Raw genomic sequence first — 24201 nt, 5'->3', positions numbered from 1 at the left:
CCTGTACCATGTCAGAGTTCAAATGTATTACATATTGAGTTTGCATCCCTATACTACACTTTACATACATCACAGAAGACTGAAATATAACAAAACTGTTTGACATAGAAATACTGGATTTTCGGCATTAACAAATATAAATCGTGTTTATTAATTATGAAATCATGAAAAATACAAAAAACATTCCACCCATGAGGCCACTAGGTCATTTGACTGCAGGAAAGGACTACATGGCAGGCTATAACCTTGAAATAAAAATAACATAGCCTGAGTAATAAATGTTGATTCCTTCGTAGGCTACCTGGCTTGCTCCTGACTGATTTAGAGTTAGTATAATGTTTAATAGCTTGTTGAAATGTTAAACGTCAATTGATAGTGACACAATCACACATTACTTCCCAAGCAAAGTACTTTTTTTGTCTCTTTGGCTATAAAAGGTTGTAGTGCAGCCTCTGAATGTCATAGACATAAAGCAATGAAATCCATTATGCATTGGAGTCACTTCGTTCCCCAAATTTTCACCGCTTATTTCTAGCATAAATCATTGCGTACTAATATGTCGTTATAGAGCCCTTTATGTAATCAGTTCCATAAAAAATATATATATCTTAATCTAACAAGAGGTAGGCCTATGCTTTCAGCCATTTTCTTTAACAAAAGCCACAATACCCTCACATAACCCCACAATTCAAGCCCTGGTTTTAACCAAGCCATTCACTGACACTGAGATAAGAGTGTATGGAGACTGAAGGAATTGACTGACAAAGTATTGGATAGTGGACTATAATTTCATCTCTCAAACAGGTAAGCCTAACTCTTATTTCTTGAATAGGAATAAATAGACTCCAACACAAAGCCCCTTTTGTTGTTAGTAACCTAAAGTCAAATTAAAATGAAGACTGTTTAAATGAATTAGGCCATCTCGAATTAGCCTATTTTCAGCACCCATGTGCTGTCCATCTACGCGGCTGCCACTTCATAGTTATGTGAGAGTATTGCGTATTGTGAGGTCAATAACGCTGACAAATAGCTTCACTCTGGGCAGCAAAACAAATCAATTATAGCAGTAGCAAGCTTACCTCGGGTCCTCCTTCTCATCTTCACGCTCTCCCTCTCAAACTGAACAGGACATCAGTAGGCCTAGTCCACACGCAAAGATATTGCATATTTGGATAGAAAACAATTCCGGAAGGAGCCTTTAACACAAGACAACATTTCAGTTCCACTGTAATATATGGACAATAAAGTTGTATTGTATTATTTTTATTGTATTGAAGTTAAATTTAGCTGATGCCATGGAGCCACGTTGTTCAATTCATCTACCGCTGTATCAGTTTGGAATCAAGATAACGCTGTGCTTTTACTTGCATGTATCTTACCCTGTGAGATGTGATTTGATCTGACTGCCTGTCCCAGTGGATTATATTGTGTCCTGCCAGTGTGATGTTCATCCAGCCACCCTTAAGTGAGTCAATTCAATTTGCATACAGGCTTTTACTAAGAATGTGTTTCAACAATAACGCTCGAGGAGAGAGGTAATCCTGTGGATTGTGTGGATGGATAGACACACATCATGCCGCCTCGTTCTGAATACATGAGGATTTATATAAGACTAAGTAAGAGTGTGTGAGTGTGTCTGCATGTCTTGAGTGTCAGATTTACGTCTTCCAGTGCTCATCAGTCTGTGCGTAGAAATAGTACAAAGTCGTCACTAGCTTAGCATCAGGTAAATTTGAATATCATGCCTTACGCTTTAAACTACACTGTCTCTCCATGCTGTTGGGGTATGACAGCTGTGCTGTTTGTCTGTGACGAAGAACTCTGGAATTGCTCCCTATTCTTCTCTCTAGTCGTGAGCTGTGTCCCAAATGGCATCCTATTCCCTATAGCGCACTACTTTTGACCAGAGCCCTATGGGTCCTGGTCAAAAGTAGTGCAATATGTAGGGAATAGGGTGCCATTTGGGGCACATCTCTGTTAGTCATTTCAGAAAAAACTATGATAAGAGCCTGAAATAGGACAGACGTCGGCAACACAGCACGTTCCTTTAGAAGGCCCCTAATCTCTACATGGAGGACATTTCCTGCACCGTGGCTTCCCCATAGAGGAGAAGAAAGAAGATAAGAGGGGGGACTGCCATCTAAATCCCCCTAATTAAATGCTGGTTATTGGTGATTTGGTGTTGGGTTAAGTGTGTGTGTTGATTTGGTGATGTGTGTGTTAATTTGGTGATTTTGCTTGTGTTAGTTCATGTGTTGTGGTGAGTGTGTGTACAGTATGTTGTTGTTGTGGGTGCCTGCGTGTGGTGTGCATGCGTGTTTTGTGTCCGTACGTGTGTGCATGCGTGTGCGTGTGGAATATTGTGAGATAAGTGAGGGGATTTAGTCACAGCGTTCAGTCGTCTCCGGTGGCATGATCAAGATGAAACACACAGGAACACATGGCACATAGATGAAAGAACCGGGGTGGAATCCTTGTCACACTAAACTCTCAGGCTCCGCATATCACTCAGCATCACAAAAAGGCCTAGTCCAAAATCAACTACACTGAGTATACCAAATATTAGGAACACCTTCCTAATATTGAGTTGCACACTGGATTTCTCGATATCCTTTAGGTGGTGGACCATTCTTGATACACACAGGAAACTGTTGAGCATGAAAAACCTATCAGCGTTGCAGTTCTTGACACAAACCGGTACGCCTGGCACCTAATGCCATACCCCTGTCAAAGCATTTACATTTTTTGTCTTGCCCATTCACCCTCTGAATGGCACACATACACAATGTCTCAGTGTAGATGAAGGGGAGGAGACAATTAAGACATGGAACGTTTGGTGTATACAGTAGAATAAAAATATGCTACTAATGCTTATAATAAATACTACAGTTAGATAATACTTGCATGTGGTACAATGAGGTTGTTGGAGTCACATTGATACAAGGGGAGATTGTTATGAGACCTTTCACATCTCCTCTTTAGAGTCATCAACGTCTTTGTATCCAAGTGGTATTGTCTGTGAGAGAAAGACGACAATGCTATTACACATTATTGGGCAATTGTTGTGTAGCAGCATGTTGTAGAATATGAGACATCTCACATATTAAGCCTCAGTGCCTCTCATTAGGAACAAAACTGGAGACATTTTTTGTATTTGTATTTATTATGGATCCCCATTAGCTGCTGCCGAGGCAGCAGCTACTCTTCCTTGGGTCCAGCAAAATTAAGGCAGTTCTAAAAAAATTATAACATTACAATACATTCACAACAGATTTCACAACACATTAAGTGTGTGCCCTCAAGCCACTACTCTACCACTACTAAATATCTACAAAACAAAATCCATGTGTACATGTTTGTAGAGTGAGTATGTTATTGTGTGTATGTATGTATGTATGTATGCATGTGTCTTGCCTGTGTGTGTGTCTCTTCACAGTCCCTGCTGTTATCTGATATTTTTTTATCAAATTTTACTGCTTGCATGTGTTACTTGATCTGGAATAGAGTTCCATGTAGTCATGGCTCTATGTAGTTCTGTGCGCCTCCCACAGTCTGTTCTGAACTTGGGGATCGTGAAGAGACCTCTGGTGGCATGTCTTGTGGGGTATGCATGGATGCATTCAACATGTCAATACCTCTCATAAAGTAGTAGTGATGAAGTCAATCTCTCCTCCACTTTGAGCCAGGAGAGATTGACATTAATGTTAGCTCTCAGTGTGCATCCAAGGGCCAGCCGTGCTGCCCTGTTCTCAGCCAATTGCAATTTTCCTTCGTACCTCTGTGTGGCATCTGACCACACGACTGAACAGTAGTCCAGGGGCGACAAAACTTGTGCCTGTAGGTCCTGCCTTGTTGATAGATGGGGCGGCAGGTAGCTTAGTGGGTAAGAGCGTTGTGCCAGTAACCGAAAGGTCGCTGGTTCTAATCCCCGAGCCGACTAGGTGAAAAATCTGTCGATGTGCCCTTGAGCAAGGCACTTAACCCTAATTGCTTCTGTAAGTCGCTCTGGATAAGAGCGTCTGCTAAATGACTAAAATGTAAATGTAAAATGTTGATAGTGCTATTAAGAAGGCAGAGCAGCGCTTTATTATGGACATACTTCTCCCCATCTTAGCTACTGTTGTATTAATATGTTTTGACCATGACAGTTTACAATTCAGGGTTACTCCAAGCAGTTTAGTGCCCTCAACCTGCTCAGTTCCATATTATTCATTGCAATATTTAGTTTAGTGAAGGATTTGCCCCAGGACTAACTTATTCCATGCCACCCATTCTGAAACTAACTGCAGCTCTTTGTTAAGTGTTGCAGTCATTTCAGTCGCAATAGTAGCTGACATGTATGGTGTTGAGTCATCTGCATACATAGACACACTGGCTTTACTCAAAGCCAGTGGCATGTCGTTAGTAAAGATTGAAAAAAGTAAGAGGCCTAGACAGCTGCCCTGTGGAATTTCTGATTCTACCTGGATTATGTTGGACAGGTTTCCATTAAAGAAAACTCTCTGTGTTCTGTTAGACAGGTAACTCTGTATCCACAATAAAGCAGGGGTTGTAAAGCCATAACACAATAGTTTTGCCAGCAGCAGACTATGATTGATAATGTCAAAAGCCGCACTGAAGCTCTCACAATCTTTTATCATCAATTTCTCTCAGCCAATCATCAGTCATTTGTGTATGTGTTCTACTTGTTGAATGTCCTTCCCTATAAGCGTGCTGAAAGTCTGTTATCAAATTAGTTTACTGTAAAATAGCATTGTACCTGGTCAAACACAATTTTTTATAAAAGTTTAGTAAGGGTTGGTAACAGGCTGATTGGTTGGCTATTTGAGCCAGTAAAGGGGGCTTTACTATTCTTAGGGAGCGGAATGACTTTTGCTTCCCTCCAGGCCTGGGGGAACTCACTTTCTAATAGGCTCAAATTTAAGATATGGCAAATAGGAGCGGCAATATCGTCTGCTATTATCCTCAGTAATTTTCCATCCAAGTTGTCAGACCCCGGTGGCTTATCATTGTTGATAGACCACAATAATTATTTCCCCTCTTCAACACTCACTTTACGGAATTCAAAATTACAATGCTTGTCTTTAATATTTTGTTCAGATATACTTGGATGTGTAGTGTCAGCGTTTGTTGCTGGCATGTCATGCCTAAGTTTGCTTATCTTTGCCAATGAACAAAATCTTTAAAGTAGTTGGCAGTGGGTTTTGTAATTCAATGAATGATGGAGCCGAGTTTGCTTTAATGCCCAACAATTCATTTAAGGTGCTCCAAAGCTTTTTACTATCATTCTTTATATCATTTACCTTTGTTTCATATAATATTTTCTTCTTCTTTTTATTCAGTTTAGTCACATGATTTCTCAATTTGCAGTATGTTTGCCAAATCGGTTGTTCTGCCAGAATTATTTGCCATACCTCTTGCCTCATCTCTCTCACACATTCCATTTTTCAATTCCTCATCAATCCACAGGGATTTAACAGTTTTTACAGTCATTTTCTCAATTGGTGCATGCTTATTAGTAACTGGAATAGGCAATTTCATAAATGTGTCAAGTGCAGCGTCTGGTTGCGCCTCGTTACACATCCCAGACCAGCAAATATTGTTTACATCATTAACATAAGAATCACTACAAAACTTATTGTATGACCTTTTACACACTATCTTAGGCCCAGACTTTGGAACTTTGGTTTTCCAAGATATGGCTACTATATTGTGATCATGGAATAAATGGATTTGGATACTGCTTTAAAGCAAATTTTCTGAAGCATTAGTAAAGATGTGATCAATACATGTTGACGATTTCATTCCTGTGCTGTTTGTATCTACCCTGGTAGGTTGACTGATAACCTGAACCAGGTTGCAGGCACTGGTTTAAAGCTTTTTCTCGATTGGGCAGCCAGACGAAAGCCAGTCAATATTGAAATCACCCAGAAAATATACCTCTCTGTTTATCACATACAGTGGGGAAAAAAAGTATTTAGTCAGCCACCAATTGTGCAAGTTCTCCCACTTAAAAATATGAGAGAGGCCTGTAATTTTCATCATAGGTACACGTCAACTATGACAGACAAAATGAGAGAAAAAAAATCAAGAAAATCACATTGTAGGATTTCTAATGAATTTATTTGCAAATAATGGTGGAAAATAAATATTTGGTCAATAACAAAAGTTTCTCAATACTTTGTTATATACCCTTTGTTGGCAATGACACAGGTCAAACGTTTTCTGTAAGTCTTCACAAGGTTTTCACACACTGTTGCTGGTATTTTGGCCCATTCCTCCATGCAGATCTCCTCTAGAGCAGTGATGTTTTGGGGCTGTCGCTGGGCAACACGGACTTTCAACTCCCTCCAAAGATTTTCTATGGGGTTGAGATCTGGAGACTGGCTAGGCCACTCCAGGACCTTGCAATGCTTCTTACGAAGCCACTCCTTCGTTGCCCGGGCGGTGTGATTGGGATCATTGTCATGCTGAAAGACCCAGCCACATTTCATCTTCAATGCCCTTGCTGATGGAAGGAGGTATTCACTCAAAATCTCACGATACATGGCCCCATTCATTCTTTCCTTTACACGGATCAGTCGTCCTGGTCCCTTTGCAGAAAAACAGCCCCAAAGCATGATGTTTCCACCCCCATGCTTCACAGTAGGTATGGTGTTCACAGTAGGCTTTGTTACTTTGGTCCCAGCTCTCTGCAGGTCATTCACTAGGTCCCCCCGTGTGGTTCTGGGATTTTTGCTCACCGTTCTTGTGATCATTTTCACCCCACGGGGTGAGATCTTGCGTGGAGCCCCAGATCGAGGGAGATTATCAGTGGTCTTGTATGTCTTCCATATCCTAATAATTGCTCCCACAGTTGATTTCTTCAAACCAAGCTGCTTACCTATTGCAGATTCAGTCTTCCCAGCCTGGTGCAGGTCTACAATTTTGTTTCTGGTGTCCTTTGACAGCTCTTTGGTCTTGGCCATAGTGGAGTTTGGAGTGTGACTGTTTGAGGTTGTGGACAGATAACAAGTTCAAACAGGTGCCATTAATACAGGTAACGAGTGTGAGAGCCAGAAATCTGTGAGAGCCAGAAATCTTGCTTGTTTGTAGGTGACCAAATACTTATTTTCCACCATCATTTGCAAATAAATTCATTAAAAATCCTACAATGTGATTTTCTGGAGAAAAAAAAATCTCAATTTGTCTGTCATAGTTGACGTGTACCTATGATGAAAATTATAGGCCTCTCTCATCTTTTTAAGTGGGAGAACTTGCACAATTGGTGGCTGACTAAATACTTTTTTTCCCCACTGTAAAGGTTAGTAGAATTGCATGAAATGCGTTTTTCCCATGCAAAAAAATTATACATTTAAGTCATTTAGCAGACACTCTTAACCAGAGCGACTTACAGTTAGTGAGTGCATACATTTTTATACTTGCCCCCCGTGGGAAACAAACCCACAACCCTGGCTTTGCAAGCGCCATGCTCTACCAACTGAGCTACAGGGGACCTACATATATCTGATATAGCCTATAGCCCAGGCCTCTACACTATACGCATTCAGCCATGCATTGAACTGTATTTTATGCGAACAGTGATTGAGTTATATTATTAGCCTAAATTATGACTATCCAATCTACTCATTACATTAGGCATAATGCTTTTTTATACTTTTTTTTCTTTTTTTTGCTTCCCCAAACTTGAAACTCACGCTCCGGCTATGCATAGGCTGTCACATCTGCTCCTGCAATGCCCTCTACTGCTCATCCTGTGTCTCCTTGACCTGCCGCCAGTACTCTCTCCCTCTCCCTCGCTCTCTCTCTCTGTGTGTGTATGTGTGTGATTGTGTGGGCGGAGACAGGTGGGCTGGAGTCAGAGCAGATCCCCACCAGCTGCAACCTGTTCCATAATCAAGACCTCTACAAATACTCAGTCCTGCCACTTCCACACTGCCAGATTGTAATCTCTGCTCATTCTGCCCGCTCTGACTCTGGTCCCTGTCTCCAGTCCCACGTCTCATCATCCTGCTACTCTGTCCTGGATTCCCCACTCTACTACTCCCTTGGATTCCCCTCCGGACCTGCTCACCCTGTCTCAACCCCCCTCACTCCAACCGCAGCCTCCGCACCTGGTTTCCAGCAGTTTCCCCTGACCTGCACTCCATCTCCCTCCTGTGTCTCAATAAATACCTTGGTTACTTCATCCCAGTCTCCTCGTCTGAGTCTGCTCTTGGGTTCCCCTGTTCCACTCCGCGTAACATAGGCTAGTGATTTTGCTGTTGGTTACTTGTCTTGTTGGATGAGGAAAAGTAAATGTGGACAGTTATTCTAACATCTTCAAAGTGGACACACATCATTGCATCATCGATTTGCATGTTCTGTTAAAAACAATTACCATAATCTAAATGTGAAACGCAAATTGGAACTTTTTCGTACTCAACTCCTATGGCTGGACGCTGCTTGGGCCTGATGGATGTTTCCCTGCATTGTCATCTGTCCCTATCCGAATGGCCTGTGCTACCTGGAACTTGCCTGCCAAGGAAGTCGATTCCATCTGTCTGCTGTGGGAGGTCTGGACCTATCGCCCGGAACAGCAGGTGTACGCTATCTTGCTTCTCGTGGACCCGTGAAAGGTTCAACTAATTCTGTGAGAGGTAGGAATGGGTGAATTTCTCCATTCCCTTCTCCAGCCGTTGTATTGGGCAGTTCAATGGTGAGCAATGTCTCAGTCCCTGGAGCAAAAACTTTGTGCTATCCAGGAGCATAAGTACAGGACATCAATAAGCTGCTCCCAAACATGTTAAACCAGCATCAGGAAATTGAGTCCGTCATAGTTCATGTGGGATTCAATGAAATTATGAAGGGCAGCTCAGAACAGCTGAAGTTGGATTTTAAAGAATTGATTGGGTCACTGCTTGACACCCACAAACGCCCCGTAATATCTGGCCCTCTGCCCTCCCTAAATCGTGGCATTGAACGTTTCAGCAGACCTTTAGCCCTCCATAACTGGCTACAAGACTATTGCAGATCTATGGGTGTAACATTTATTGACAATTTTGATACCTTCTGGAAACAAAGCTAGTTTTATAAAGGAGGATGGGAGCAACCCAAATAATTTGGGTTCCTGGATACTTTCACAGCATTATACTGTAAGGTTACGTTGCGACAATGACTTATCAATTAACCAAGCCCAGCTCAGTTAATACCTACCATTGTGTCGCTGAGTTGTCATAATGCTTCAACAAATGTACATAATCCCAGGGGCGTTGGAAGACACAATGTAAGAAACCTAATTTATGTCCCTCTAACTGCCCTGAATGCCTCTGCTGATCCTACAGCTATTGTATGCAGTAATCATGTGCCTATGAACCAAAGTTACACTGTTAGCACTGAGGCGGTGTGCCCTAGTAGGAAGTCCACTGTGTGCAGCTCACCCTGCAATAATATAAATAGCATGAGCATGTCTACTTCTGCTAAGCTTCCCAGTAAAGCAATAAAACAATTAAGCATCCCAGAAAAGTGCTAAAAATAGCCCACGTTAACATATGTAGCTTAAGAAACAAGGTTCATGAAGTCAATAACTTGCTAGCAACAGATGACATTCATATTTTGACTATCTCCGAAACTCACTTAGATACTACCTTTGATGATACAGTGGTAGCAATAATTGGTTATAACATCTACAGATAATACAGAAATGCCAATGGGGGTGGTGTTGCGGTCTATATTAAGCACCACATTCCTGTAAAGCTTAGAGAGGATCTCATGTTAGGTCTCATGGCTTCAGGTTCATCTGCCTCACCTAAAGCCCATTATTGTGGGAAGCTGCTATAGACAACCAAGTGATAACGGTCAGTATCTGGATAACATGTGTGAAATGCTTGATAATGTACAGTGGGGAAAAAAAGTATTTAGTCAGCCACCAATTGTGCAAGTTCTCCCACTTAAAAATATGAGAGAGGCCTGTAATTTTCATCATAGGTACACGTCAACTATGACAGACAAATTGAGAAATATTAATCCAGAAAATCACATTGTAGGATTTTTTATGAATTTATTTGCAAATTATGGTGGAAAATAAGTATTTGGTCACCTACAAACAAGCAAGATTTCTGGCTCTCACAGACCTGTAACTTCTTCTATAAGAGGCTCCACTGTCCTCCACTCGTTACCTGTATTAATGGCACCTGTTTGAACTTGTTATCAGTATAAAAGACACCTGTCCACAACCTCAAACAGTCACACTCCAAACTCCACTATGGCCAAGACCAAAGAGCTGTCAAAGGACACCAGAAACAAAATTGTAGACCTGCACCAGGCTTGGAAGACTGAATCTGCAATAGGTAAGCAGCTTGGTTTGAAGAAATCAACTGTGGGAGCAATTATTAGGATATGGAAGACATACAAGACCACTGATAATCTCCCTCGATCTGGGGCTCCACGCAAGATCTCACCCCGTGGGGTGAAAATTATCCCAAGAACGGTGAGCAAAAATCCCAGAACCACACGGGGGGACCTAGTGAATGACCTGCAGAGAGCTGGGACCAAAGTAACAAAGCCTACCATCAGTAACACACTACGCCACCAGAGACTCAAATCCTGCAGTGCCAGACGTGTCCCCCTGCTTAAACCAGTACATGTCCAGGCCCGTCTGAAGTTTGCTAGAGTGCATTTGGATGATCCAGAAGAGGATTGGGAGAATGTCATATGGTCAGATGAAACCAAAATAGAACTTTTTGGTAAAAACTCAACTCGTCGTGTTTGGAGGACAATGAATGCTGAGTTGCGTCCAAAGAACACCATACCTACTGTGAAGCATGGGGGTGGAAACATCATGCTTTGGGGCTGCTTTTCTGCAAAGGGACCAGGACGACTGATCCGTGTAAAGGAAAGAATGAATGGGGCCATGTATCGTGAGATTTTGAGTGAAAACCTCCTTCCATCAGCAAGGGCATTGAAGATGAAACGTGGCTGGGTCTTTCAGCATGACAATGATCCCAAACACACCGCCCGGGCAATGAAGGAGTGGCTTCGTAAGAAGCATTTCAAGGACCTGGAGTGGCCTAGCCAGTCTCCAGATCTCAACCCCATAGAAAATCTTTGGAGGGAGTTAAAAGTCTGTGTTGCCCAGCGACAGCCCCAAAACATCACTGCTCTAGAGGAGATCTGCATGGAGGAATGGGCCAAAATACCAGCAACAGTGTGTGAAAACCTTGTGAAGACTTACAGAAAACGTTTGACCTGTGTCATTGCCAACAAAGGGTATATAACAAAGTAATGAGAAACTTTTGTTATTGACCAAATACTTATTTTCCACCATAATTTGCAAATCAATTCATAAAAAATCCTACAATGTGATTTTCTGGATTTTTTTTTCTCATTTTGTCTGTCATAGTTGACGTGTACCTATGATGAGAATTACAGGCCTCTCTCATCTTTTTAAGTGGGAGAACTTGCACAATTGGTGGCTGACTAAATACTTTTTTTCCCCACTGCATATGACTGGAGACATTAGCAGGATCTTTTTTAATACGTCAAATTACAGGGTAGTTTACTCTGCTGACACGGACAAACAATCAATAAAAACGATGTTGTCCATATAATAGGCCTATGAGAAGGGAACATACAAGTAGAATATGATGTCCATCTGAACTGGAGGATGAAATAATTGTCCAAAAACAAACTGTGGCACTGATCCAACGATGATAAAGAGTGAATATGCGCAGTGCGCACTCACCAGGGATACGGAAGATGCTCTCTACTGGTGCCAATAAGATAGGCTATAGGCCTACTGTTGTTCGCTTAACTAAAAGACAGATTAGTATTTTCAATGTCTTCTCTTTACAGCATTAGCCATTTGCTTTCCAAGCTATGTTTTCCCGTGATTGAATTTTGAAATATTGTGATATGCCTGGCTAGGCCACTCTACTTTTCACTGACAGTCGCAACTCAACAGTCATCTATTTGGTATTTGCAGTGCGCTGCCCAAATTGCGCGGCCTGCCTTTCCTTCCGACTGTAGGCAATGCGATTTAAAACAATCCACAACTTATTAAAATTTTTAAGGCTAGGGGAAGCTAATGTTCCTTTAGTAGCCTATTTTTAACAATTGTATTTCTTTCTGTATAGACAGTAGGCTATTTAGGCTATATCATTTTGGCAATTTAATTCAATTTACTTAGGGAAAGCTTAGCTTCTCCTAGCTTTATAGATGCGCCGCCTATAGCATAGCAATGTGCACAAGGCAGTAGGCTACGCACAAATCTGCATTTGGCTACCGGACAATAAAAGGAGGTTGAACCCCAATAGAACATGAGAGAAATAGGCTACTGGTTTCAATGACATATGGAAGTCTGTATAAAATAATTGCCTCCACGTATATGGTCGGATTTAGCCTAATCATTGAGGCAAGGTAAAACATTCCTCATAATATGTAGTAAAACGTTCAGGTTTCAAACAATTAAGTAGGTACAGTATATGTTTTCAAAATGCATACTGCCTCCATCTCATTGCAAAGTGGTATGTGACGCTGATGAAGCCTGCCTTCTGTTGCCTATGTATTTGAATGGCGAATGGGAAGAGAGCTTCAATTACCAGTTGAGAAATGAAAATATTAGCTATTTTTAATCGTGGCCCAAATGGGGGCCCTGTAAACAAGTATCGCCCCCATTTTGAAAAGCCTGCCTTCGAGGGTGGGAACAAGGAAGTATGGCTCCCATCAGGCTGTAGTCTTTACAAAGCCATGGAAAATAAGTCAACCTAGATATCCTGCAATGTCCTGGCAGATAGGAACATTGTTGAAATCAGACAGCAGGCTCTCCCAGCGCGAAAATAAAAACATACAGCTATAGTGCATAATTATGCCTGAAACAGCCTCTCATCACTCATAATTATGTAGGGAGACTGGAAAAACACCCTAAATAGTGTCTAGCTGTAAGGAAATAGAAAGCTGTGAAAACGACTGTTTCGAATAATAGTTCAGTTCAGCTTGGATGCATGTTTTACAGTGGCCTGCGACAGTATTCACCCCCCTTGCCATTTTTCCTATTTTGTTGCCTTACAACCTGGAATTAAATTGATTTTGGGGGGGATTTGTATCATTGATGGGTCATGTGAAATAAATTATGTAACCACTCCTCAGCCACGTCTATCTAAGTGAATGTGTCACCATTGATATGTACATGGTCATGAAATACAATAGATGGCAGAAATCACCCCCAGACAAACCTGGCTAACTTGATGGATCAAGTAATCATCTGGCAAAGTGGAGTATTTTGTTTAGACATGTAGCTAGCTAGCTAAACAATGATCCATAATCCCAACCCATAGCTACAGTACAAATGGATTGTCATAGCTATCCACCATGCATGAAAGGTTGTAGTTTGAATCTTCAGGTAGCTAAAGCTAACCAACTAGGTTCAATATTAGCTAGCTAGCTAACATTAGGCTATAACTAGCAATGCAAAATTATTGACAGTCCTGTTTTCAATAACTTTCAATACCTCACCTTGCGAGGATAATGGCACTGAGCCTTTTTCTCAAATGTTTTATAGAGTTGAGAAGACATTTAGACCATTCCTCCATACATAATTGTTCCAGATCCTTCTTATTTCGATGCCAAACCAAATGCATAAGCAGAAAATATCCCCATACCTACTGTAAAATATGGTGGTGGATCTTTGATGTCATTTGGCTTTTGCTAAGGTCAACGGCATCATGAACTTTACTCAGTACCAGGACATTTTAGCCAAAAACCTGGTTGCCTCTACTAGGAGGCTGAAACGTGGCTGCAAGTAGGTCTTCCAGCAAGCCAATAACCCCAAGCACAAATCAAAATCTACAAAGAAAGGGTTAATATGCCACAAAATCATAGTTTTGCAATAGCCATCTCAGTCTTGAAACCCATTTAAAACCTGTGGTTTGAATTGAAAAGGGCAGTCGATAAGCGAAGGATATCAAGGATCTGGAAGGATTCTGTATGGAGGAATGGTCTAACATCCCTCCCAATGTGTTTTCCAACTCATATATAAAAAAAAAACTATTACTTGTTAAACAAAATCTCTTTCTCTGAGCAATTGTATTAGTATATAATAATATAATGTCAAAAAAATTTTTGCATACAATATAGCTCAGTATTAGAATTATTTATTTTATACAGTCATTTTTGCGCATATTTTTCAAGGGTGTCAATAATTTCGGACCCACTGTGTGTGTGTGTGTGTGTGTGTGTGTGTGTGTGTGTGTGTGTGTGTGTGTGTGTGTGGCACGTGTGGACACACCAGCCCCTCGTTCCACCTCCACCGCTGACTGTAATAGGTTTTATGCTCCAACCTTCAATCTGGGATTTGATTGAAAAGAAATGATCAAGCCGGGCCTGGCCTTTCCCAGCATGTGGCATCACATTTGCCCAGACCCTATGGAGCAAATATTACCAGCCCCAGCACAAACAACCACACAACCATAATTCATTAAAGCAAAATAACTGTCAGTCTTCTCTGCCTCTGTTAACCAAAGGGAACAATGATTCTGTCAGATAAAGGTGGGTTTCCATTAACCTCGGTGCCGTAAAAGCTAGCACACATATAGACATCTAGACAGACAGGCACACATACGCCTGCCAAGAGCCCCAGCAGATCTCGGCAGAGGAGCACAAACTTATTTTTAGCCACCTACTCCCCTATTTCTGACACACAGAAGACAGACAGACAGACAGACAGACAGACAGACAGACATACAGACAGAGAGCGAGAGATTTTCCCAAGGTTGCTGTTGACGCATATCAAATTTGTCTCCATTTTTGTGGATTGGGGTGATCAGTCCTTGGTTCCAAATATGGGGGAAGATGCCAGAGCTAAGGATGATGGTAAAGAGTTGGCTATACTTATACTCTTTAACATCATCCTTAGCTCTGGCATCTTCCCCTATATTTGGAAGCAAGGACTGATCACCCCAATCCACAAAAGTGGAGACAAATTTGACCCCATTAACTTCCATGGAATATGCGTCAACAGCAACCTTGGGAAAATCCTCTGCATTATCATTAACAGCAGACTAGTTCATTTCCTCAGTGAAAACAATGTACTGAGCAAATGTCAAATTGGCTTTTTACCAAATTACCGTACGATAGACCACGTATTCACCCTGCACACCCTAATTGACAAACAAACAAAACAAAACAAAGGCAAAGTCTTCTCATGCTTTGTTGATTTCAAAAAAGCTTTTGACTCAATTTGGCATGAGGGTCTGCTATACAAATTGATGGAAAGTGGGGTTGGGGGAAAAACATACAACATTATAAAATCCATGTACACAAACAACAAGTGTGCGGTTAAAATTGGCAAGAAAACACACACATTTCTTTCCACAGGGCCGTGGGGTGAGACAGGGATGCAGTTTAAGCACCACCCTCTTCAACATATATATATCAACAAATTGGCGAGGGCACTAGAACAGTCTGCAGCACCCGGCCTCACCCTACTAGAATCTGAAGTCAAATGTCTACTGTTTGCTGATGATCTGGTGCTTCTGTCACCAACCAAGGAGGGCCTACAGCAGCACCTAGATCTTCTGCACATATTCTGTCAGACCTGGGCCCTGACAGTAAATCTCAGTAAGACAAAATAATGGTGTTCCAAAAAAGGTCCAGTTACCAGGACCACAAATATAAATTTCATCTAGACACCGTTGCCCTAGAGCACACAAAAAACTATACATACCTCGGCCTAAACATCAACACCACAGGTAACTTCCACAAAGCTGTGAATGATCTGAGAGACATCAAAAGGAACATAAAATTTGACATATCAATTTAGATCTGGCTAAAAATACTTGAATCAGCTATAGAACCCATTGCCCTTTATGGTTGTGAGGTCTGTGGTCTGCTCATCAACCAAGAATTCACAAAATGGGACAAACACCAAATTGAGACTCTGCATGCAGAATTCTGCAAAAATATCCTCAGTGTACAACGAAAAACACCAAATAATGCATGCATAGCAGAATTAGGCCGATACCCACAGACACATTATGCACTACTTGAAACCACTAGGCATCTTGAGGTAAGTCAATTGCATACATAAATTCATACTTTGGGAGGATATCTTAGCAGTGAGAGCGGTGAGAGACCAGACCTCAAATCGGGATATATTCTTTAGACTGGGGGATAAGATACGGAAATAGACCTAGGAGTAGATCCCATAAGAGTAGGAATTATACAGAGTCCCTTAAGTAGTGGGAAAGCTGTCATCCTGGAGGAGACAGCTCTAATGTTCATCAACTGCTATACAACACACACATATACACACACACAGCTGTATGACTCTTCTCCTCCCCCGTGTCTGTCCAATCTCATTTCATCACTAGTCTTCCAGCTCCTCTGATAGCTCCCTTAACTCAATCGGTGTGTTAATGCTTATAAAGATTACTTTCAACGTACACTAGCAGAGGAAAAATTATGTGCGTAGCCTGGTTGTAATTTACCATGATACAGTATTACCTGGGTATTATTTTGTCAGAAGCTCTCCCAGGCTTGGTGTGTGCCCTCCATCTCACCCCCCTCCCCCCTCCCCCTCCCCTCTCTCTCTTTTCCTATTTCTGTAAAAATGGGACCAAATGCGTCTCTGCTTGGCACTCAGCATTAAGGAGATAGATTAGGAATAGGGCCCTGCGATAGACTAGCATCCTGTCTAGGGTGTGTACTTGTACATCAAGCTGCCTCATGCTACAGAAACAAGAGATACTGCTCCCATTAACCATTCCGGCTCGCACAAGCCAAGGTTCGTGCAAGGCTACTTACTTATACAGTATTGTACCATTACCGACTACTGTATAGAGCCCCCATAAGGTACAGATTGTACAGGATAGCCCATCTTAAGCTAAAACATTGGTACATACAGTGCCTTAAGAAAGTATTCATACAGTTTGACTTATTCCACATGTTGTTTTGTTAGCTGGAATTCAAAATTGATTACATTGATTTTTTCTCTCACCGTTCTACACTTAATACCCCATAGTGACAAAGTGAAAACATATACACACACACACACACACACAAAGACAGATACACACACACACACACACACACACACACACACATTCTACCCAACTCCAACAGCCAATATAATCACTCGGTGGAATAATTTATTGGCCCTTGAAAGCAGACTGCTTTAAATTTCAGTAATGATGACTTACTACCTCGCAGCATGTCAAGGGCACTTTCCAGCACCAAGTTGCTGCTGACAGTCAAGTGCAGAGTAATTGGTGAGCACTTAATCGCTCGCTCCCTACACGTTTCGCTTCTATGTAATTTAGTGTCTACGCTTCTTCATGTGTTCCTGCACGATGGTCGCAACAGGCAATTGCTCGACTTATCGGAGATGTTTGCAATGTGCTGAGTTTAAAATTCAATTGGATGGAGTTGTTAGCCCCTGTTGGTTGCTATAATTCACCTTGCTGCTAGTTGGCTGCTCCATTGAGAGCACCTTGACTGGCTCCATCACTGCTTGGTATGGCAACTGCTCGGCATCCGACAGCAAGGCGCTACAGTGGGTAATGCGTACGGGCCAGTACATCACTGGGGCCAAACTCTCTGCCATCCAGGACCTCTTTACCAGGCGGTGTCATTGTCCTGTTGTTTTTCAACAGGACAAAGACCCAACACACCTCCAGGCTGTGTAAGGGCTATTTTACCAAGAAGGAGAGTGATGAGTGCTGCATCAGATGACCTGGCCTCCACAATCCCCCGACCTCAAACCAATTGAGATGGTTTGGGATGTGTCGGACGTCAGAGTGAAGGAAAAGCAACCAACAAGTGCTAAGCATATGTGGGAACTCCTTCAAGACTGTTGGAAAAGCATTCCAGGTGAAGCTGGTTGAGAGAATGCCAAGAGTGCGCAAAGCTGTCATCAAGGCAAAGGGTGGCTATTTTGAAGAATCTCAAATATAAAATATATTTCGATTTGACTTTTTTGGTTACTACATTATTCCATATGTGTTTTATTTCATAGTTTTGATGTCTTCACTATTATTCTACAATGTAAAAAATAGTAAAAATGAAGAAAAAACATTGAATGAGTAGGTGTGTCCAAACCTTTGACTGGTAGTGTAAATATAAAATATATATATTGACAACTAATCAGTGTGGGTTCTCCTCTCTCAGATATCGATGAGTGTGCCGCACAGAGGCACTACTGCCAGGCTAACACGGCGTGTGTGAACCTACCCGGCAGCCATCGCTGTGACTGTCTACCTGCCTTCATCAGAGTGGACGACTACTCATGCACAGGTAGGTCAAATATGCATACACACACACACACCTACCCACACACACACACTTCCTAATTTTCTGTACCACCTTGTACCCAACTTCCTGAGGGTTATCGGTCATTTTGAGATCTCAAGGTTGGCAAGTATTGTGTCTTGGTAAACACAGAGTGCACTCACTTCTCACAGTGCTGAAGTAGGCCAGATTAATCCTCTCAGTTTGTTTTAGTCTGAGATTTGTACAAAACTACAGAACAGGGGCAGTACAACGTTTCTCAGAGAAGGAGTGCTGATTTAATATCAGTTTAGCCTTTTAGTTCACAAGGAATACGATTACATGGACCCGGAGATCTGAACCTATATCAGCACTCTGAGAAGCTTGATACATAGAGTTTTATAGTTTTACTCAGTGCTGGTTGAGAGAAGCAACACATTGCAGCTCATGGTGACTTGAGCATCCTTCTCTCTCTGCCTCTCAGAAGACTGTGAGTGGTTGTGAGAGCCATTTGACCCCAGGTAGATCTGTGTACTCTGGAGCCACACACACTCTCCTTCAGCTGGAGAGGGGTCAGGACGCGGCTCCACACTGTAGTCAAGCTGGGGTCAGGACGTGGCTACACACTGCAGTTAAACTGGGTCTGTCAGGTCAAGAGATTTCAAGAGACCGTTTTACAAAGGTGTGAAAGACGCGAGAGGAAGGTTGTTGTTTTTTAACCCAAGGCTGCTGATTGTTGGAGATGCAGATCTTATATCAGATAAACAAACGAGCAAATTAAGTTTAAGGCCCAATCCTGAATCAGAAAAACATCAAAATGGAAGCCCCCACACCACTTGGTTTGCCATCTGAGGGATGGGACTGGAGAAATGTAATCACTCTCAAATTAGATAGACCGAGCTATAGATGCAAGGATTGACAGTCTGAGGTGAAACCATATTTTAAGGCTATATATTGTTTCCATATCACAGATTGGGCCATTTAAGTATGTAAATGTGTACACCTACTGTCTGTTGACTCTTCATCTGATTTAAACAAGCCAAGCTTGTGTTTACTTCCAATACTCTTTGATTAAGTGAAATCAAACTGCTTGCCACATTCCTCTGGGCATGCAATACCTCCAATTAGGTTTTGTTGTGGTGGATTATTCTATTAGTAAATGCCAAATTGCACCCTATTCCCAACAGTATGTAGTGCACTACTTTTGACCAGGGCCCATAGGGCTCTGGTAAAAAGTTGTGCACTAGGGAATGAGGTAACCATTTGGGATACAGACTATGCAGATAGTGGCGTGCAGATTATCAACAGAACAGCTCATCAGCAACAGTGTTTTCGAGGCTGTAATAACGCAAAAACCAACTGATTACTGCCATTGATTTGTCTGATTGGAAAATGGTTCCACCTCCTCTGTCATTTCCTACATCCAGCATGTCAGAATGTTAGCCAATTTTGCTAGGGAAAGGAGGAATGTTAAGATGGGAAAGTTTTTTGTTTCAGGGTACAGTGAATTTGACCTCGGAGAGAGTTACTTTTCATTTCCTGTCCATGCAGTTTGTTAAACCACATGAACAGGAAATGACAAGTAACTCTCTGAGGTCAAATTCAATGTACCCTGAAACAAATAGCTTCCCCAGAATGTTAGCCAATTCCTCCTGCCCATAGCAGAATTAGCTAACATTCTGACATGCTGGATGTAGGAAATGACATTTCCAAAAATATGAGTGATTTTCCAATCAGACAAATCAATGGCGGTAATTGGACAAATTAATGGCGGTAACTAGTTGTTATTTGCGTTATTACAGCCTTGGAAACACTGTTGCTGATTAACTATTCTGTTGATAATCTGCACCCTAGTATCTGCATGGGCTGTGTCCAAAATGGCACCTTATTCCCTAGTGCACTACTTTTTGGACCAGAGCCCTATGGGCCATGGTCAAAAGTAGTGCACTACTTAGGGAATAGGGTGCCATTTGGGATGCACCCATGTGGACATTCACTGGTTCCATAGGAGAAGAAAGGAGCTAGTGATACACAAGAGAGGGTCAGCTCAATTCCATCAAAACCCACATTGTGCAATTGTGTCCTTTACATAAACTGACAATTTATTTTAGATTAAATCAAATGTGTGGATTTTAGATATTTCGGAATATCTTGGGAAATTTACTGTGGTGTGTTTGTCTATAGTGAGCAGTTCAGTTCATTTTTAAGGCCTCTTACACGGGTTTCTCTCACATTCAAGAGCACTGAGATAACATTAAACCATCAACATACAGATAACATGACTAAGGTCCCGTGTGGCTCAGTTGGTAGAGCATGGCACTTGCAACTCCAGGTTTGTGGGTTCGATTCCCACGGGGGAACAATACGAAAATGTATGCACTCACTACTGTAAGTCGCTCCGGATAAGAGCATCTGCTAAATGACAAAAATATCCACATAAAACAGATAGAGTTGAGTAGTAGGTAGTAACAGTAAATCCACTAGAATGATTTATGACCCTGATTTACGACCTAAAGGTCACATACATGTACAAGCGTAAAGTAGCACTTATTGAAAAAAACTGGTGTCTGGCAAACCTTTGGCAAATTTGTTTTTCTGGCAAACTGTTGTGGTAAATTTGCAGCAACTTGTGAACTTCTGGCAAACAATTCTGGGAAACTTCTGGTGAACATTCTATTGTTTGCTGCAAATTTGCTGCAAACACAGTATGACTATGCAAATTAGATCAGGTTTTTGGTTATTGTGAGTTAACAACATTGAAATGTTGTATCTACATGAACCAAATCACATAGAACTTTAAATGAACTTACTTCTCAGAGAAAGAAAGAAACATCCTAAATGTAGTAAATATACTTAATATGTATTCAATGTAAAAATAAAAATAATCCAATACAACTTGAAATCATCAGCATGGTAATGAAGAAAAGGGCAAAGACTGGATATTTCCCAAATAAATTGTTTATTTAATATTTTTATGTAGCTACAACATTTACATGATAAAAATGTTAACTATATTCCCTATATAGTGCCCTACAGGTTTCCCACTCTCCCGAGTGGCGCAGTGGTCTAAGGCCCTGCATCGCAGTGCTAACTGTGCCACTAGAGATCCTGGTTCGAATCCAGGCTCTGTCGCAGCCGGCCGCGACCGGGAGACTCATGGGGCGGCGCACAATTGGCCCAGCGTCGTCCAGGGTAGGGGAGGGAATGGCCGGCAGGGATGTAGCTCAGTTGATAGAGCATGGCGTTTGCAACGCCAGGGTTGTGGGTTCGATTCCCACGGGGGGCCAGTATAAAAAAAATATATATATGTATTCACTAACTGTAAGTCGCTCTGGATAAGAGTGTCTGCTAAATGACTAAAATGTAAATGTAAAATGTAAATGTTAACACTATGGGGATGTTGGGCTTAGGATGTTTAAAGGGGCAACTACAGAATGATTTACATGAGCCAAGTGATAACTGAGTAATAGATTTCAACCAGCTCACAACTATTGCTTTTTTTAGTTAACTTTGGAGATGGCTGTCCTGTGGAAGTCCTTTGTCCAAAGCTTGATGAATGTATGCAATGAAACAAATCAGGAAAAAATAATAATAATAGGATACTGAAAACATGTCATTTTGGCATCTTAAAAACGTAGACATTGAGTTATGCCTAATATGGCAATTCATATTATTTTTCCAACATTAATTATTGTTAGCCCCAAAAAAATGCTGGATAAAAAAGTACCCAATTTGGGTCATTTCGACAACCCAGCACTGGGTCAATATTTCACAAACACAGCATTGGGTTAATTCAACCCAGTGGGGTTGGGTTGTGCTTCTAACTTGACTTGACACAGTTGCTGGGTAAATTAGACTATATTGCTGGGTTAGTACAACCCAGTGTGTTGGGTTACTACATAAACCCAGCACATTGGTGTTGGGGGATTGACCCAACAGCTGGGTAATTTCTAATGTAATCCTTGGGTTATTTTCAGTGTAATCCTAGTTTCAATTTTGCTGATATACAGTGGCTTGCGAAAGTATTCACCCCCCTTGGCATTTTTCCTATTTCGTTGCCTTACAACCTGGAATTAAAATGGATTTGTATCATTTGATTTACACAACATGCCTACCACTTTGAAGATCCCAAATATTTATTTATTGTAAAACAAACAAGAAATAAGTTAAAAAAAAACAGAAAACTTGAGGGTGCATAACAATTCACCCCACCCCAAAGTCAATACTTTGTAGAGCCACCTTTTGCAGCAATTACAGCTGCAAGTCTCTTGGGGTATGTCTCTGTAAGCTTGGCACATGTAGCCACTGGGATTTTTGCCCATTCTTCAAGGCAAAACTGCTCCAGCTCCTTCAAGTTGGATGGGTTCCGCTGGTGTACAGCAATCTTTAAGTCATACCACAGATTCTCAATTGGATTGAGGTCTGGGCATTGACTAGGCCATTCCAAGACATTTAAATGTTTCCCCTTAAACCACTCGAATGTTGCTTTAGCAGTATGCTTAGGGTCATTGTCCTGCTGGAAGGTGAAGACTGAAACAGGTTTCCCACAAGAATTTCCCTGTATTTAGCGCCATCCATCATTCCTTCAATTCTGACCAGTTTCCCAGTCCCTGCCAATGAAAAACATCCCCACAGCATGATGCTTGGCAACCCCCCCCCAGTATACATTAACTCTTCAAAATGGAGGTCACGCCAGCAGGCTGGCTCGTTACGAACCCATTTAGAAAGACCCATAAAATACAATACAAGAAGGAAAGTTCAGCAGACACTGAGTTTCACTCTGAGCTTGAACATCGCAGATCTCATCCATCCGTAATTGGCTTTGAGAATATAGCATTTATATTTAGCTTCTCTATAAAGATTTAATGTACGAATCATGTCCTCAGTGTCTGGCACTCCTCGGCCCCAAAGCATACCGCCATCAGGACTGATGTCTATCTCCCGTATTATGCTTCTTATTCAAAATACATTCTGCTTTGTGTGGGTGTGTGGGTTTGTGTGTGTGTGTGCATGCTTGCTGCTGCTACATGCTGCTTTTTGATGCATAGCCTCTCTCGTCCTCTGCCTTAATACATAGAGAAAGCAAATGTGCATTTTGATCGCACTCTAAACTGGCAGACACGATTAATGGAATGTGCTTTCATTCATGTGAATCACCATCCCAGCACATCTTCCCATACTGTCTGTGTCCATACTTTTCATTGGGTACATTATTCACTAGGACTGCATCCCAAATGGCACCCTATTCCCTATATAGTGCCCTACATTTGACCAGAGCCATATGAAACCTGGTCAAAAGTAGTGCATTATATAGGCCGGGAATAGGGTGCCATTTGGGATGTAGTTTAGTTGTTGGCATCTTCTACTCAGAGCATATACAGTGGGGAGAACAAGTATTTGATACACTGCTGATTTTGCAGGTTTTCCTACTTACAAAGCATGTAGAGGTCTGTAATTTTTTATCATAGGTACACTTCAACTGTGAGAGACGGAATCTAAAACAAAAATCCAGAAAATCACATTGTATGATTTTTAAGTAATTAATCAGCATTTTATTGCATGACATAAGTATTTGATACATCAGAAAAGCAGAACTTAATATTTGGTACAGAAACCTTTGTTTGCAATTACAGAGATCATACGTTTCCTGTAGGTCTTGACCAGGTTTGCACACACTGCAGCAGGGATTTTGGCCCACTCCTCCATAGAGACCTTCTCCAAATCCTTCAGGTTTCAGGGCTGTCGCTGGGCAATACGGACTTTCAGCACCCTCCAAAGATTTTCTATTGGGTTCAGGTCTGGAGACTGGCTAGGCCACTCCAGGACCTTGAGATGCTTCTTATGGAACCACTCCTTAATTGCCCTGGCTGTGTGTTTCGGGTCGTAGTCATGCTGGAAGACCCAGCCACGACCCATCTTCAATGCTCTTACTGAGGGAAGGAGGTTGTTAGCCAAGATCTC

The 24201-nt window shown here is 41.7% G+C and overlaps 1 protein-coding gene across 1 annotated transcript in view; it reads left to right on the top strand.

Annotated features, from left to right (window-relative positions):
- LOC121579071 (protein kinase C-binding protein NELL1-like) overlaps nt 1-24201 on the top strand; it is a 519122-nt gene that overhangs the window by 386470 nt on the left and 108451 nt on the right. Inside the window, exon 13 of the mRNA XM_041893338.1 lies at nt 18142-18267. Within this exon, the coding sequence (XP_041749272.1) occupies nt 18142-18267 (126 nt within the window). The remainder of the gene's footprint in view (nt 1-18141; nt 18268-24201) is intronic.

This window comes from Coregonus clupeaformis, chromosome 3 (genome assembly GCF_020615455.1).
Source record: "Coregonus clupeaformis isolate EN_2021a chromosome 3, ASM2061545v1, whole genome shotgun sequence".
In the NCBI taxonomy this organism is placed as follows: domain Eukaryota; kingdom Metazoa; phylum Chordata; class Actinopteri; order Salmoniformes; family Salmonidae; genus Coregonus; species Coregonus clupeaformis.
Note: the sequence above shows the minus strand (reverse complement) of the source record. Positions and strands in the feature narration are given on the sequence as shown.